General features: G+C 46.3%; 1 protein-coding gene across 3 annotated transcripts in view; it reads right to left on the bottom strand.

Annotated features, from left to right (window-relative positions):
• LOC139553793 (estrogen-related receptor gamma-like) overlaps positions 1–17,397 on the bottom strand; it is a 351,374-nt gene that overhangs the window by 149,174 nt on the left and 184,803 nt on the right. The window contains exon 1 of one of the 3 annotated variants that reach the window (XM_071366464.1): positions 3,273–3,764. The exons of 1 other annotated variant lie outside the window; for it this stretch is intronic. In XM_071366464.1, the coding sequence (XP_071222565.1) occupies positions 3,273–3,331 (59 nt within the window). In that variant the 5' untranslated portion in view covers positions 3,332–3,764. Of the gene's footprint in view, positions 1–3,268; positions 3,765–17,397 lie in introns of those variants that run through there. One more of the 3 variants, XM_071366467.1, reaches the window with a different exon arrangement.

A 17,397-nucleotide genomic window follows, 5' to 3' on the forward strand; every position in this document is an offset into this window, starting at 1 on the left:
AGGCTAAAGCCCATCACTATAGACAGGGGAAACCCAGGCTAAAGCCCATCACTACGGGACAATATTTTAATTTTATTTAACTAGGCAAGTCAGTTAAGAACAAATTCTTATTTACAATGACGGCCTACACCAGCCAAACTTGGACGACGCTGGGCCAATTGTGCGCCACCCTATGGGACTCCCAATCACAGCTGGTTGTAATACAGCCTGGATACAAACCAGGGACTGTAGTCACACCTCTAGCACTGAGATGCAGTGCCTTAGACCGATGCGCCACTCGAGAGACCCTAAAGACAGTCTCCTGAATCTGTCTCCTTACAGACTATATGTCCCAAACACTTTCTCAGCTCCTCTCGCCATATCTCAGTCACACCAAAGCAATGAATTCACAAACTCTCCAAAAAAAATTCCTCACATACACCAAATGCTCTAGTAATAATTACATTTCTGGTCTTATCTGTCTCATTCAGAAAGAAGGAATTTGGGATATTTACTAAATGTTTCAGAAGAGAAGTGTATCTAAAGCTATGATTTAACACCCACCCTGTCCACATGACAAAACACACACTGTCCAAACACACACTGTCCACATGACAAAACACACACTGTCCAAACACACACTGTCCACATGACAAAACACACACTGTCCAAACACACACTGTCCACATGACAAAACACACACTGTCCAAACACACACTGTCCACATGACAAAACACACACTGTCCAAACACACACTGTCCACATGACAAAACACACACTGTCCAAACACACATGACAAAACACACACTGTCCAAACACACACTGTCGACATGACAAAACACACACTGTCCAAACACACATGACAAAACACACACTGTCCAAACACACACTGTCCACATGACAAAACACACACTGTCCAAACACACACATACACAGAAAGTCAGCAGGCATACAGGAAGTGGTTGGGTTGTGTACGTTCACATTAATAAAATCTTTTATTCTATCTATGTAGATTACCAATCTAGCCTTTCTTTCTCTCTACTTAAGTAACCTCCAGTCTCTGTCTGTGTGTGTGTGTGTGTGTGTGTGTGTGTGTGTGTGTGTGTGTGTGTGTGTGTGTGTGTGTGTGTGTGTGTGTGTGTGTGTGTGTGTGTGTGTGTGTGTGTGTGTGTGTGTGTGTGTGTGTGTGTGTGTGTGTGTGTAGTCTACAAGAGGGCTGTCGCTCAAGGCTCCACTTTTGCAGCGGTATCAGCGTTCAGACACAGTCCAGGGCAGCGGTTAAGAGTGCGTGGTTCCCTTTAGAAACTTGTCCATCTATCCTCTCTTCTCTTCACTCTGTCCATCTATCCTCTCTTCTCTTCACTCTGTCCATCTATCCTCTCTTCTCTTCACTCTGTCCATCTATCCTCTCTTCTCTTCACTCTGTCCATCTATCCTCTCTTCTCTTCACTCTGTCCATCTATCCTCTCTTCTCTTCACTCTGTCCATCTATCCTCTCTTCTCTTCACTCTGTCCATCTATCCTCTCTTCTCTTCACTCTGTCCATCTATCCTCTATTCTCTTCACTCTATCCATCTATCCTCTCTTCTCTTCACTCTATCCATATATCCTCTCTTCTCTTCACTCTGTCCATCTATCCTCTCTTCTCTTCACTCTGTCCATCTATCCTCTCTTCTCTTCACTCTGTCCATCTATCCTCTATTCTCTTCACTCTATCCATCTATCCTCTCTTCTCTTCACTCTGTCCATCTATCCTCTATTCTCTTCACTCTATCCATCTATCATCTCTTCTCTTCACTCTGTCCATCTATCCTCTATTCTCTTCACTCTGTCCATCTATCCTCTCTTCTCTTCACTCTATCCATCTATCCTCTCTTCTCTTCACTCTGTCCATCTATCCTCTCTTCTCTTCACTCTGTCCATCTATCCTCTCTTCTCTTCACTCTGTCCATCTATCCTCTCTTCTCTTCACTCTGTCCATCTATCCTCTCTTCTCTTCACTCTATCCATCTATCCTCTCTTCTCTTCACTCTGTCCATCTATCCTCTCTTCTCTTCACTCTATCCATCTATCCTCTCTTCTCTTCACTCTATCCATCTATCCTCTCTTCTCTTCACTCTATCCATCTATCCTCTCTTCTCTTCACTCTATCCATCTATCCTCTCTTCTCTTCACTCTATCCATCTATTGGTTTCTTGGTATTCCATTCACTTGTATTCTATTATTTAACTTAAGGCCAAGTGGTATGAAACAGAGTGAGGAGTGTCCAAAACCAGGACTTCTATTTGATTTAGATATTATTAAATATGACATTTTAGGCCATTCTGCCTCCTGGAACTCCTTAAATGTATTTGTTTAATATTACAACAGAACCCCTTCTATCTATATTAGAGAACGTGTTGGTGTTGGTCACTGCTGGGTGTTGTGTCTATAGACAGAAAGGTATGGATGTCCCTGATTCTGTATTTACATAAAACACTCCACACACATGCGTGCACACACACACACGCACGCACGCACGCACGCAGGCACACAGGCACGCAGGCACGCACACTGTGCGGCGCAGTGTGCTGTGTTGTCTCTAATGCCGCGGCAGGCCCACACGCCGTGATGGCTGTCTGAAATTCAAGCTCTCCTGGCATTTAACAGCACTTTCTCCCCCTCCTCTTCCTCCTCTCCCCTTCTCCTCCTGCCGCTTCTGTCCTCTCCTCTCCTCTGTTACCCTTCTCTCTCTATCGCTGGCCGTCCCGCTCCCCCTTTCACTCTGCTGGCTGGCTGACAGACAGCCCTCACGCACACTGACCCTGCCTAATAAACTAAGACTGAAACATCCCAGACTGACCACACACACACACACGTTTATAAAGTAAGGCATTATGGCTCTCTGTACCAGGACAGACATGTCAGAGTGTGTGTCCTACTCAGGTAGAGAAGCAGAAATCCGGCTCCTCACGCTGAGTGAGAGCTCCTCTCTGCACCGCAGCCGAGCACCCATAGACAGACATACACACACTCACTGTTACATACACACACACACACACACACACACACACACACACACACATGCACAGTCACACAGACACAAAGACACACAAACACACACACTACCTGAAAGTTTTAACAACCTTGACATGCTACCGGCCACCTCCGCAGCATAGTACCACACAAAATAATACACACTCACACACTCTTAGTCTGATGAACACGTACCCACACAGGCAGACACACAATCAAAGGCATTCACAATGACAAGAGGGAAAAACATCAATAGTAAAAAGGTCAAATTTACCTACTCTTGTTGCTCAGAGTGTAGAGAGTAACACTCGGGCAGGGGAAGTTCTACAGAATCCATCTGCACACTGCCACCATAATGTGAGCAAACCTCTATGAATCAAAGTTTTTTTCTGCTATCCTCCTCCTCTCCTCTCCTCTCTCTCCTCTCTCTCTCTCTCTCTCTCGCTCTCGCTCCGTTCCTGTCAGAGCACTGCAATCAGGCACAGTGGTCCTCCGTGTGACAAGCCTACAGACACAGCAGCACAGTGGTCCTCCGTGTGACAAGCCTACAGACACAGCAGCCAGCCGGTTGGGACCAAAAGCTCTAGCACTCTTCTAATCAAGGACTTAAAGCCACAATTGGAGCTCATGAATAATGAAGCAAGGCTTTGCATATGTAGTCCCTCTGGCCCGTCCGGGCTGCTCATTGGTGGACGGGCGGCCAATGAGAAAGATGCAGGGCTCGGTCTTCGCTCACGGAGAAAGAGAGAGAGAGGGGAGCCGAGCAGGTCGAGAGGAAGGGCAGACACAAAGAGAGAGCGACAGAGGGAGTAAGACAGGGGGCAGATGAATAACGAGAGTGAGCGGTGAAGAGAGAGAGAGAGAGAGAGAGAGGTGAGGAGGGGGTATTTAAAGAAACAGTGCATTCTAATTATCTCTCTATATTCTCTCTCTCTGTCTCTCTCTCAGGGCAGTTGTTATCAGTTATTTCTGTTGAGCGGAGAGATAAAGTCTTTCAGGCCGGGGTGATACCAAACGTTGTGATTGAAGCCTGCATACAAATACACCGTTCCATCTGTTTATTGGCATGTCTGTCATTCTCTCAGTCCCTTTCTTTCTTTCTCTTCCTTTTCTCTCTCTGTCTGTCTCTATTGCTCTCTAATTCTCTGCCCGTCTGTCTGTAAGTGAGAAGATTAGTAAAATGAAGTAATCTCTCTGAACGTAATGTGTTTAAACAGGCCGCTTACACACGCTCTGGTTTCTGCATATGTGCCCTGTGTAGAACAGAGCGAGACGAGAGAGATTTAAAAAAAAATAAAGAGATCAAACGAGAAAGGGTAAAATGATTGGCTAAGTAAACATGAACAATAAAGTTAGAATACAAAACATCCAAGCTTGGCCTCACACAAGCACTAGGTGAGACACTGACAAGTTACATCACGTAGTTTGTGTCTTTCACACTATCCAAAAGGAAATGAAATAAAAAAGAGCCAAATATTGGACAACCCTATAACCACTCAGCAGTAAAATAGGGATTCGTTTTCCCAGTCACAGATTCCAGACTGTCTTTGTTGTGGAATGATTGGGGCATGTTTTCCAGGAACTGGCTGTGTCCAGGTTGTTTTCCGTGCGTGTGTCAGCGGCTCCCCGCCTTCCCAACCCCAGCGGGACGACGCAATTCCCACTGCTAAGAAAACTCAGGAGCGTTGCCGTTCCGCTTAGGAATAGTCTCCAACTGTCTCCACGCACGCACGCACGCACGCACGCACGCACGCACACACACACACACACACACACACACACACACACACACACACACACACACACACACACACACACACACACACACACACACACACACACACACACACACACACACACACACACACACACACACACACACACACACACACACACACACACACCCCCGACCAGGAGGCGGAACCCTATTTCCTACAACACATCTTCCTCTGTCTTTGTATTAGTTCTCTCCAGTTCCGTCTTATAGGCTCCCACCCTGAATAGAGTGCATGTGGGGAACAGAGAGAATGAGAGGATGAGGGAGCAGAGGGGTGGAAAGGAGGGATGAGGGAGCAGAGGGGTGGAAAGGAGGGATGAGGGAGCAGAGGGGTGGAAAGGAGGTATGAGGTGTGTGTGTGTGTGTTTGAACAGAGACATACACTGAACAAAAAGTGTGTTAGCTATATCTCCTCCTATATTAACACCTTTCAAATGAAAGATAAATACTGTATTTCAAAGTATCCAGCCAATAGATGTGGTATAAAATCAACACATCGCTGCTCTGTTTTCTCTGTGTTAACTGATCCTTAGTAAAGAGCAGCTATAGCTGCCCGAGCTAACTATGGCCACATAGGAGGGCCACATAGGAGGGCCACATAGGAGGGCCACATAGGAGGGCCACATAGGAGGGCCATCCAGTCTTCTATGAATTAAAACATGATCATATGAAGAAATCATTATGGGGTGTGAGTTACGAGGCCTAGGAGCCAGCTATGACACCGTACACAAACACACATACGCACGAATGCAGACACATAGGCAGGAACAGGAACACACACGCATGGACGCACACATATAAGCGTACACACACACACAAATACACGCACACGTCTGGCCAGGCATACCTCTGTTATGATGTATCCTTCAGTCTATATGCATCGACAAAGATGAGTTGGAATCAACGCAGCCTTCAGCAAACAAATACTTTAGCAGTCACATATACATATACTACACACACTCACACATTCTGTTTCTTAGCACTCTCTCTCTCTCTTCCTCCAGCCCTCCTATCTCACATTCATTCTCCTGAGCTTCCTCCAGCCCTCCTATCTCACATTCAAATGAGTTGTCTTTGCTCCCTTGTTAAACACACACACTCTCTTTTTCTGCCCTAATGCACCTGTGATGGCAAATTGATCTCTCTCTCTCTCTCTCTCTCTCTCTCTCTCTCTCTCTCTCTCTCTCTCTCTCTCTCTCTCTCTCTCTCTCTCTCTCTCTCTCTCTCTCTCTCTCTCTCTCTCTCTCTCTCTCTCTCTCTCTCTCTCTCTCTCTCTCTCTCTCTCTCTCTCTCTCTCTCTCTCTCTCTCTCTCTCTCTCTCTCTCTCTCACCTTAACTGCAGCAACATAGAAAAACAGGAAGATAAAAACCTTAAAAATACATTGTGCATACTAACACACAAAATATTGACAACATCTTCCCCCTATTGCCCTCAGAACAGCCTCAAATCGTCAGGGCATGGACTCTACAAGACGTTGAAAGCATTCCACAGGGATGTTGGCCGATGTTGACACCAATGCTACCCACAGTTGTGTTAAGTTGACTGGATGTCCTTTGGGTGGTGGACCATTCTTGATACACATGAGAAACTGTTGAGAATTAAAAATCCTGACCCAAACCGGTGCGCCTGGCACCTACTACCATACCCCGTTCAACCATACCCCGTTCAAAGGTACTTCCATCTTTTTTCTTGCTCATTGAACCTCTGAATGACACACATACACAATCCATGTGTCAATTTTCTCTAGTCTTAAAAATCCTTCTTTAACCTGTCTCCTCCCCTTCATCTACACTGATTGAAGTGGATTTAACAAGTGACATCAATAAGGGATCATAGCTTTCTCCTGGATTCACCTGGTCAGTCTATGTCAAGGAAAGAGCAGGTGTTCATGATGTGTGTGTGTGTCAGTGTGTATCAGTGTGTGTCAGTGTGTATCAGTGTGTATCAGTGTGTGTCAGTGTGTGTGTCAGTGTGTGTCAGTGTGTATCAGTGTGTGTCAGTGTGTGTCAGTGTGTATCAGTGTGTGTCAGTGTGTATCAGTGTGTGTCAGTGTGTGTCAGTGTGTATCAGTGTGTGTCAGTGTGTATCAGTGTGTATCAGTGTGTGTCAGTGTGTATCAGTGTGTGTCAGTGTGTATCAGTGTGTGTCAGTGTGTGTCAGTGTGTGTCAGTGTGTGTCAGTGTGTATCAGTGTGTGTCAGTGTGTGTCAGTGTGTATCAGTGTGTGTCAGTGTGTGTCAGTGTGTGTCAGTGTGTATCAGTGTGTGTCAGTGTGTATCAGTGTGTGTCAGTGTGTGTCAGTGTGTATCAGTGTGTGTCAGTGTGTGTCAGTGTGTGTCAGTGTGTGTCAGTGTGTGTCAGTGTGTATCAGTGTGTGTCAGTGTGTGTCAGTGTGTGTCAGTGTGTATCAGTGTGTGTCAGTGTGTGTCAGTGTGTATCAGTGTGTGTCAGTGTGTGTCAGTGTGTGTCAGTGTGTATCAGTGTGTGTCAGTGTGTGTCAGTGTGTGTCAGTGTGTATCAGTGTGTGTCAGTGTGTGTCAGTGTGTGTCAGTGTGTGTCCACACTCATACACACAGATTATTTTTTACTAAAATGAGTTTCAGACAAATCTGCGTACACCAACCTGCTGCTGAACAAAGCTAAGGCTACACACACACACACACACACACACACACACACACACACACACACACACACACACACACACACACACACACACACACACACACACACACACACACACACACACACACACACACACACACACACACACACACCACATCCTTACCGCTGATAATAACCATCACTGGATTCAACTGTCAAAACCAAAATATAAACGTTGATACGGTATCGTAATAACTTGCCTTTTTAAATCATAGCTCAATGACATAGAAAGACATACACATGTTAAAATGGACAGCGATTATTCACAAATTCTTCCCAAACTAAACAAACAAATAGCACTATTTAGGAAAAGTTACATCTTCATAATTTATTCATTTCAATAGATTTTTTTTTAAAGGTATACAGACATTAAATCTCTGCAGCAGCAAACCTGAGTTTTGATTAAAAAGATACTAAAGAAAGGTTTCAAAGCGGAGCGTTGTGTGTGTGTGTGTTGGGGCCATTCAAAATGATTTTTAATGCTGTGTCTGTAATGTAAATGGGTCTCCTACATGTTAGCGATGCCGCGGCACAGCTAGACTAGAGACAGACAACACACCTGTGTTCAGTCAAATTCCACAGGACACACACACACACACACACACACACACACACACACACACACACACACACACACACACACACACACGCTTATCAAACACACAGATACCAGTAGGTATAAATGCATTTAGAAGCACAGATACACACACAATGTCCTCCTGCTACTTTGCACTGTTCTCTCTGTCTGATGTTATAGAGAATCTAACAACATACGTGAAGTAGAATTCCATTTGGTGTATTACATTTGTAGCCATAGGCAGACCTGACTCTCAAGAGAAGACAGGCTATGTGCACACTGCCCAAAAATTTTTTGGTGGAAACTGAGCTGCACTTCCTAACCTCCTGCCAAATGTATGACCATATTTATGACACATATTTCCCTCAGATTACACAGACTGATAAAGAATCCAAAAACATATCCAATTTTGATAAACTCCCATATCTACTGGGTGAAATACTACAGTGTGATATCACAGCAGCAAGATGTGTGACCTGTTGCCACAAGAAAAGGTCAACAGTGAAGAACAAACACCATTGTAAATACAACCCATGTTTATGTTTATTTATTTTCCATTTTGTACTTTAATTATTTGCACATTATTACAACACTGTATAAAGCCATAATATGACATTTGAAATGTCTCTATTCCTTTGGAACTTTTGTAAGTGTAATGTTTACTGTAACAAAACCAAAAACTGATTTCACTTTGACTTTGTTTCCCATTCCAATTAAGCCCTTTGAATGAATTGAATTGAGAGAGAGACAGAGAGAGAGAGAGAGAGAGAGACAGACAGACATACCGAGACCACTACCCCTTTCTTTCCCGAGAGGGGTAGTGATCGGTCCAGATTTATTGATTGTGTTACAATGTGTGCTCCTTGTTGACAGTGACCCCTTTAGGCCACATGTACATATCTCACTGTTTCTCAATGTGTGTACGTGTGAGAGAGTGTATGTGTGTGCATTATAAGGATATTATATTCAGTAATTCTCCTCTCCTGAATATCGAGGGCCTTAAATATGCACCAACCACCTACACTGATTCTACTGTCAATATGATTCAATAACTGCTACACACACACACACACACACACACACACACACACACACACACACACACACACACACACACACACACACACACACACACACACACACACACACACACACACACACACACACACACACACACACACACTCTCTCACATGCACACACACACTCTCACATGCACACACACACACACACACACACACACACACACACACACACACACACACACACACACACACACACACACACACACACACACACACACACACACACACACACACACGCACACACACACACACACACACACGCACACACACACACACACACACGCACACACACACTCTCACATGCACACACACACTCTCACACACACACACACACACACACACACACACACACACACACACACACACACACACACACACACACACACACACACACACACACACACACACACACACACACACACACACACACACACGCTACATGGTTTTTGTCTGAAGCAGCGTGCCGCAGTCACGTTAGTATGTGTGTGAGGGAGACAGAGTGTGTTAGTGTGTGTGAGAGAGACAGAGTGTGTTAGTGTGTGTGAGAGAGACAGAGTGTGTTAGTGTGTGTGAGAGAGACAGAGTGTGTTAGTGTGTGTGAGAGAGACAGAGTGTGTTAGTGTGTGTGAGAGAGACAGAGTGTGTTAGTGTGTGTGAGAGAGACAGAGTGTGTTAGTGTTTGTGTGTAATGTTAAAGATGACGATGACCCTGTGGTCACAGCCTGCTGACATCTGTAGAGGAGTTATCAGTCCTGGACCTACCAGGTATCAATCACAGCAGTCAACAGGCTACGTAAGTTCATTCAGGTCAGTTCACAGACGGCTGGGTGTGTGTGTGATCTGAGTTAGTTATATTGGTTCCTGGTAGCAGAGAAACACCGTCTGAGCTTTACAGCTTTCTGCCACAGAGAAGACAACAGGCTGCAGTTCACCACTAGATAGATAGAGGGCGATATGGACTCTGGTCAGCCCACCAACCCACCGCTGTCCTGGGAGGGAGAGCAAGAGAGGAGATGGAACATCATGTCATTCCCAATGGGATACATGTCCCGTAATTATATACATTTCTAGGGTTTATTAAATATATACTTTATTTTAAACCGAATTTAAGCGCCCCTCCAAAACCAAATGGGTGAATGACACCTCTGTACTCCAACAATTACATATAAAGCCACTCTGAGAGGGATAAATAAAATAGGTCCTTTCGTCAAATAACACCAAATGGGTTAAAGAATGAACAACTTTACCGATAGCAGAAAGCCTGATTGTATAAACTTCTCATGCGCAGGGATAGAAAACACACACACACGCACGCGCACGCGCACACACACACACACACACACACACACACACACACACACACACACACACACACACACACACACACACACACACACACACACACACACACACACACACACACACACACACACACACACACACACATGGTCTAATGTCCTAGCAGCAGGTACAATTGTCACATGAAGGAAAGGGCCGTCCGGCCTAGGCCTGCCTCACTGCAGGATCCACGGGACAGACCCTCTCTCTGCGTGTGTGTGTGTGTGTGTGTCTGTGTGTGTGTGTGTGTGTGTGTGTGCGTGAACATACAGTATGTACACAGTATAATAATCAACAAAAGACGGTCAGAAAGCAGTATATTGTGTGTACACAGTAGAATACATATAAAACAAGGAACTGCATTTCTAGATGACACAACTGAAAATTCAAATAATACCAATAATGATAATATGACAACAGAATAATAAAATCCCCATCACCTCTCCACTGTTAAATATATGTAGATCACCATGATAACTAGTGATGATGTGGGGGTAACAAGGTGCCTTATTGGATATCACCTTTAGATATGTGGCAGAATGGATTAGGTGACAATAAAGCAGCCTTTAGAAAAGTGTTGCATAAATGCAGTCCATTGTTATTACATAAGGAGAAAAAAATGGATTCTCTGAAATATCTATAGCGCTCAATTCAGAAAACGCACGCGTACACACACACACACACACACACATAATGACTGTTGCTGATATGTGATCTGCATCAGGGCATTAAGATACCTTTCAGTCAGGTACAGTATTTGTAGATGGAAAGACTGGAACCGTATCTCTCCCTACAGTTAGGACTGATCTGACATCAGTAATACGCTCTCTCTCTCTCTCTCTCTCTCTCTCTCTCTCTCTCTCTCTCTCTCTCTCTCTCTCTCTCTCTCTCTCTCTCTCTCTCTCTCTCTCTCTCTCTCTCTCTCTCTCTCTCTCTCTCTCTCTCTCTCTCTCTCTCTCATTTTACAGTATGTCTATGGTAAGGTAAAATCCAAATAATCTGAATTGTAATTAAATCATAGTTATTGACTCCCTGCATTTAACTAAAGAGAAGATATATCACTGAAACTCCTTAGCAGATCTACGTCAGCTTACTGTATGTCTGAGTCACATGATAGAATGGTTGTACAGTGCAACTAATGGGTACACAAATACTTTGTATGCTTTGTTAACCAAACCTCATGATAAGCCTGTACAAAGAGGTTTTCACCAGCACAGAAATGTTCAAATCTCAATGGAGAGCGTTGTAGCAACCTAGAGACACCTCCCTCCCGTTATACCACTATCAGAAACATGAGGAAACAGCAGGTTGACCGCTGATTGTGATTCTGTTAAAGGGAGCAGTTCAAGAATGCAACAGGCTTGTTTCAGAGCAGGCACATATCCACAGTATAATTGCTAATATTCTATTTAAATTGAGACAACTAATTAACAGTTTGCACGTAAAGAACTGAATATACACCATAAAGTGAGGTGTCCATGATGTGTACGGTATTCAGCCTACACTAGTATCTACTGTACTCTACTCTCTGGTCCATACACCTCAAGTAAATCTTGGCAGAGAAAGGTGTGAATTGCCAGCCTTTAAAGTGCATCTCCTCCAGTCGCTCTGGGTGTCATATCGTATGCACAAGCAGGCATTTATCCACACACCTTTCCCACGCCTCATAAGGACTCAGAGCCAACTTTCCATCCATCTACGGCCTCCCCTGATCGGGTTGGTTTGGGGACGAGGGCCCCTGGCCCAAATGGTGTGTGCGCGTACATGTGTGTGTGTTTGTGTCCACCCGGTGAGCTCCAGAGAGAGGGGGACGTGCGAGGCCAGCGAGGCCCAGGCCAGAGCAGCAGCTGCTGGGTAAATCTGCTGGGTTTAGGAGGGCTTCTGGAGCCTGTCACCACCATCAGTAACCTTTAGAAGAAGGCTAACACACACACACACATGGACACACTAATATGTGTGTGAATCTGTAAGTGAACATGTGAGTGTTTCCGTGGAATTCTGCGGCATGTGATCGAAGTCAACGGAACGTCCTTCTGACAACACGTGGAGGTCAAAGGGATTCTCACCGCCCTGGACGGACAGGTGTGTGTGCGTGGTTCACGTGGGGAAGGTGACCGGAGGCCTGACAAAGGGGGTATGTTGGTCTATCATAACTGTACCCAAGGTTTAGGTGAGCGCCTGCTGACCTTATCAAAAGTGGACATCCGGGGCAGCAGGGAGGGCTGGAGGGATGGATGTGACCCCATCACAAGTGGACATCCGGGGCAGCAGGGAGGGCTGGAGGGATGGATGTGACCCCATCACAAGTGGACAGGCGAAGTGTAGAGGTGGGTCACCGCTGCCTGATCAGCCTCTGCTGCTAACTAAATATTCCCAAATAATAATAAGTTATTCTATTCTATTAAGTTTTATTCTAATTCTATTCTGGTCCAGTCTTTTCCATTCCAGCATATTCTATTCTGAATTGACCCTGAACTACTCATTACAAAGTTAAAAACCAAAGATGTTGAGCATTGAATTATAATGAATTGTGATGCTGTCATCCATGTTGTGTGTTATGTCCTAGTTTAGAGAATAGAAACAGAGATCACAGCTAGACAGGCTCTGACTGCTGATCTCTTCAACCCAAACAAGAGCTCCTGCACACACACACACACAGACAGTCGGGAGCCTTTCAGAGATCCCAGTGCTTTAGCCTTAGACAAAAGAGAAAGAGACAGATAGAGAGGAGAGAGAGAGAGACAGATAGAGAGGAGAGAGAGAGAGACAGATAGAGAGGAGAGAGAGAGAGAGAGAGAGAGAGAGAGAGAGAGAGAGAGAGAGAGAGAGAGAGAGAGAGAGAGAGAGAGAGAGAGAGAGAGAGAGAGAGAGAGACCTTGGACAGTCACCAGTCCACCTCTAACCTGACTTTATCACCTGTGTGCAGCTGGCAGAGGGTAGAGGGCTCCTGAGACAAGGCACTGGGAGCAGAAGCCTCTGGACTGTGGTCATCATTCATATTGGATGTATACTGTATGGGTATACAGTGTAGCTACTCTCTTTCAGCAGGTAAAGAAATAACATATGGAGAAAATATGTGTGTTTTAATTATTCTGAACTTCTCTCTCTCTCTCTTGGGAGGATCAAAAGGGTATTTAAAAAGCCTTATATTTGTCCCTCTTTCTCTCTCTCAGGTTTGATATCAAATATTCCCTCCTCTAAATGAGAAAAGGGAAGTAATTATGTGTTTATGTCTCCGTTGGGTAGCGTCCTGGGTTGTTGGAGTCCAATAGGTGAGGGGATACGCTGCCCGTAATTATGTTGCTTTGAAACAGAACATGAGTGGCTTATTCCAGAGGGATTAAGCCCTAGCACTTCTCTTTGTTAATGCAACACAAACGTATGCCAGGGAAAATAAGACGCACGCACGCACGCACGCACGCACGCACGCACGCACACACACACACACACACACACACACACGCACACACGCACACACTCATGGACACACGCGGGGACACACCCACACACAGCTCAACACCCAATTTATTCACCAGTCTCACAAGCCACGTGAATAATTCTACTAATAATAAAGATTGGAAGAAGCAGAGAGGAAGGGAGGGAGAAAAGGAGGCTGGGAAAGAAAGTGAGAGGGAGAGAAGGAAGGAGGGAGAGAAGGAAGGAAGGAAGGAAGGAGGGAGAGAAGGAAGAAGGGAGCGAAGGAAGGAGGGAGAGAAGGAAGGAAGAAGGGAGAGAAGGACGGAGGAGAGAAGGAAGGAGGGAGAGAAGGAAGAAGGGAGAGAAGGAGGGAGGGAGGGAGAGCAAGAAGGAGGGAGAGAATGGAGGGAGGAGAGAATGAAGGAGGGAGAGAAGGAAGGAGGGAGAGAAGGAAGGAAGAAGGGAGAGAAGGACGGAGGAGAGAAGGAAGGAGGGAGAGAAGGAAGAAGGGAGAGAAGGAGGGAGGGAGTGAGAGCAAGAAGGAGGGAGAGAATGGAGGGAGGAGAGAATGAAGAAGGGAGAGAAGGAAGGAGGGAGAGAAGGAGGGAGGAGAGAAGGATGGAGGGAGAGAAGGAGGGAGAAGAGAAGGATGGAGGAGAGCAGGAGGGAGGAGAGAAAGAGCGAGAGAAGGAAGAAGGGCGAGAAGGAAGGAGGGAGGGAGAGAAGGTGGGAGGAGAGAAGGAAGGAGGGAGAGAAGGAGTGAGGGAGAGAAGGAGGGAGGAGAGAATGAGGGAGAGAAGGAAGAAGGGAGAGAAGGAGGGAGGGAGAAAAGGAAGAAGGGAGAGAAGGAGGGAGGGAGAGAAGGAAGAAGGGAGAGAAGGAAGGAGGGAGAGAAGGAGATAGTGAGATGAGTTAGAGAAGGAAGGAGGTAGAGAAGGAGAGAATGAGAGGAGGGAGAGAAGGAAGAGGGGAGAGAAGGAAGGAGGGAGAGAAGGAGAGAAGGAGCGGAGGGAGAGAAGGATGAAGGGAGAGAAGGAAGGAGGGAGAGAAGAAGAGAAGGAGCGGAGGGAGAGAAGGATGAAGGGAGAGAAGGAAGGAGGGAGAGAAGGAAGAAGGGAGAGAAGGAGGGAAGGAGAGAAGGAAGAAGGGAGAGAAGGAAGGAGGGAGAGAAGGAGAGAAGGAGAGAAGGAAGGAGGGAGAGAAGGAGAGAAGGAGAGAAGGAGAAGAGGGAGGAGGAGATGAGGAGAGGAGGGAGAGAAGGGAGAAGGAGAGGAGGGAGGTAGAGGAGGGAGAGAAGGAGAGAGGGGAGAGAAGGAGGGAAGGAGAGAAGGAAGAAGGGAGAGAAGGAAGAAGGGAGAGAAGGAAGGAGGGAGAGAAGGAGAGAAGGAGAGGAGGGAGAGAAGGAGAGAAGGAGAGGAGGGAGGAGGGAGAGAAGGAAGAAGGGAGAGAAGGAGAGAAGGAGAGGAGGGAGGAGTAGAGGAGGAGAGGAGGGAGAGAAGGGAGGAGAGGAGGGGAGGAGGAGAGAAGGAGAGGAGGATAGGAGGAGAGAAGGAGAGAAGGAGAGGAGGAGAGAATGAGAGGAGGAGAGGAGGAGAGAAGGAGAGGAGGAGAGAAGGAGAGAAGGAGAGGAGGAGAGAAGGAGAGAAGGAGAGAAGGAGAGAAGGAGAGGAGGAGAGGAGGAGAGAAAGAGAGGAGGAGAGAAGGAGAGGAGGAGAGAAGGAGAGGCGGAGAGGAGGACAGAAGGAGAGAAAGAGAGGAGGAGAATAGGAGAGAAGGAGAGAAGGAGAGGAGGAGAGAAGGAGAGGAGGAGAGGAGGAGAGAAGGAGAGGAGGAGAGGAGGAGAGAAGGAGAGAAAGAGAGGAGGAGAATAGGAGAGAAGGAGAGAAGGAGAGAAGGAGAGGAGGGGATAACCTACAGTAATAAGAAGGGAGCAGTCGAGAGGTTCTCAAGGACAACATAACACGGATTTTGCAGCGACGTGGTTTGTCGTGTGTGTTTGATTTGCAAGGTGTGTGTTTTAGGTCTTCTTTTCCTGCCACTGTCTATGTTGGTGGTGAGTCTTTGTTCCTTTGCCAATATACTGTGTCACCACCTGTATCCCCATTGCTCCAGAGGCCAAGGAGAGCATGGTGACTCCAGTACCCAGGGAAGGAGAGGGGAAGGTGGGCAGAGAGAGGAGGCCGTGGAGCCTGTGCTATGTAATCAGAATTTCCTTACAGGCCTGACAGGCTTAGATAAAACCTGAGATATCTAAGTTATATCTGTAAGCAAGGATGGGACATAGCATGAGGATGGGACATAGCATGAGGATGGGACATAGCATGAGGATGGGACATAGCATGATGATGGGACATAGCATGAGGATGGGACATAGCATGAGGATGGGACATAGCATGAGGATGGGACATAGCATGAGGATGGGACATAGCATGAGGATGGGACATAGCATGAGGATGGGACATAGCATGAGGATGGGACATACAGTACTGTGAGGATGGGACATAGCATGAGGATGGGACATACAGTACTGTGAGGATGGGACATAGCATGAGGATGGGACATAGCATGAGGATGGGACATAGCATGAGGATGGGACATAGCATGAGGATGGGACATACAGTACTGTGAGGATGGGACATAGCATGAGGATGGGACATAGCATGAGGATGGGACATACAGTACTGTGAGGATGGGACATAGCATGAGGATGGGACATAGCATGAGGATGGGACATACAGTACTGTGAGGATGGGACATAGCATGAGGATGGGACATAGCATGAGGATGGGACATAGCATGAGGATGGGACATACAGTACTGTGAGGATGGGACATAGCATGAGGATGGGACATACAGTACTGTGAGGATGGGACATAGCATGAGGATGGGACATACAGTACTGTGAGGATGGGACATAGCATGAGGATGGGACATAGCATGAGGATGGGACATAGCATGAGGATGGGACATAGCATGAGGATGGGACATACAGTACTGTGAGGATGGGACATAGCATGAGGATGGGACATAGCATGAGGATGGGACATAGCATGAGGATGGGACATACAGTACTGTGAGGATGGGACATAGCATGAGGATGGGACATAGCATGAGGATGGGACATACAGTACTGTGAGGATGGGACATAGCATGAGGATGGGACATAGCATGAGGATGGGACATACAGTACTGTGAGGATGGGACATAGCATGAGGATGGGACATAGCATGAGGATGGGACATAGCATGAGGATGGGACATACAGTACTGTGAGGATGGGACATAGCATGAGGATGGGACATAGCATGAGGATGGGACATAGCATGAGGATGGGACATACAGTACTGTGAGGATGGGACATAGCATGAGGATGGGACATAGCATGAGGATGGGACATAGCATGAGGATGGGACATACAGTACTGTGAGGATGGGACATAGCATGAGGATGGGACATAGCATGAGGATGGGACATAGCATGAGGATGGGACATACAGTACTGTGAGGATGGGACATAGCATGAGGATGGGACATACAGTACTGTGAGGA

Source organism: Salvelinus alpinus, chromosome 25 (genome assembly GCF_045679555.1).
Source record: "Salvelinus alpinus chromosome 25, SLU_Salpinus.1, whole genome shotgun sequence".
In the NCBI taxonomy this organism is placed as follows: domain Eukaryota; kingdom Metazoa; phylum Chordata; class Actinopteri; order Salmoniformes; family Salmonidae; genus Salvelinus; species Salvelinus alpinus.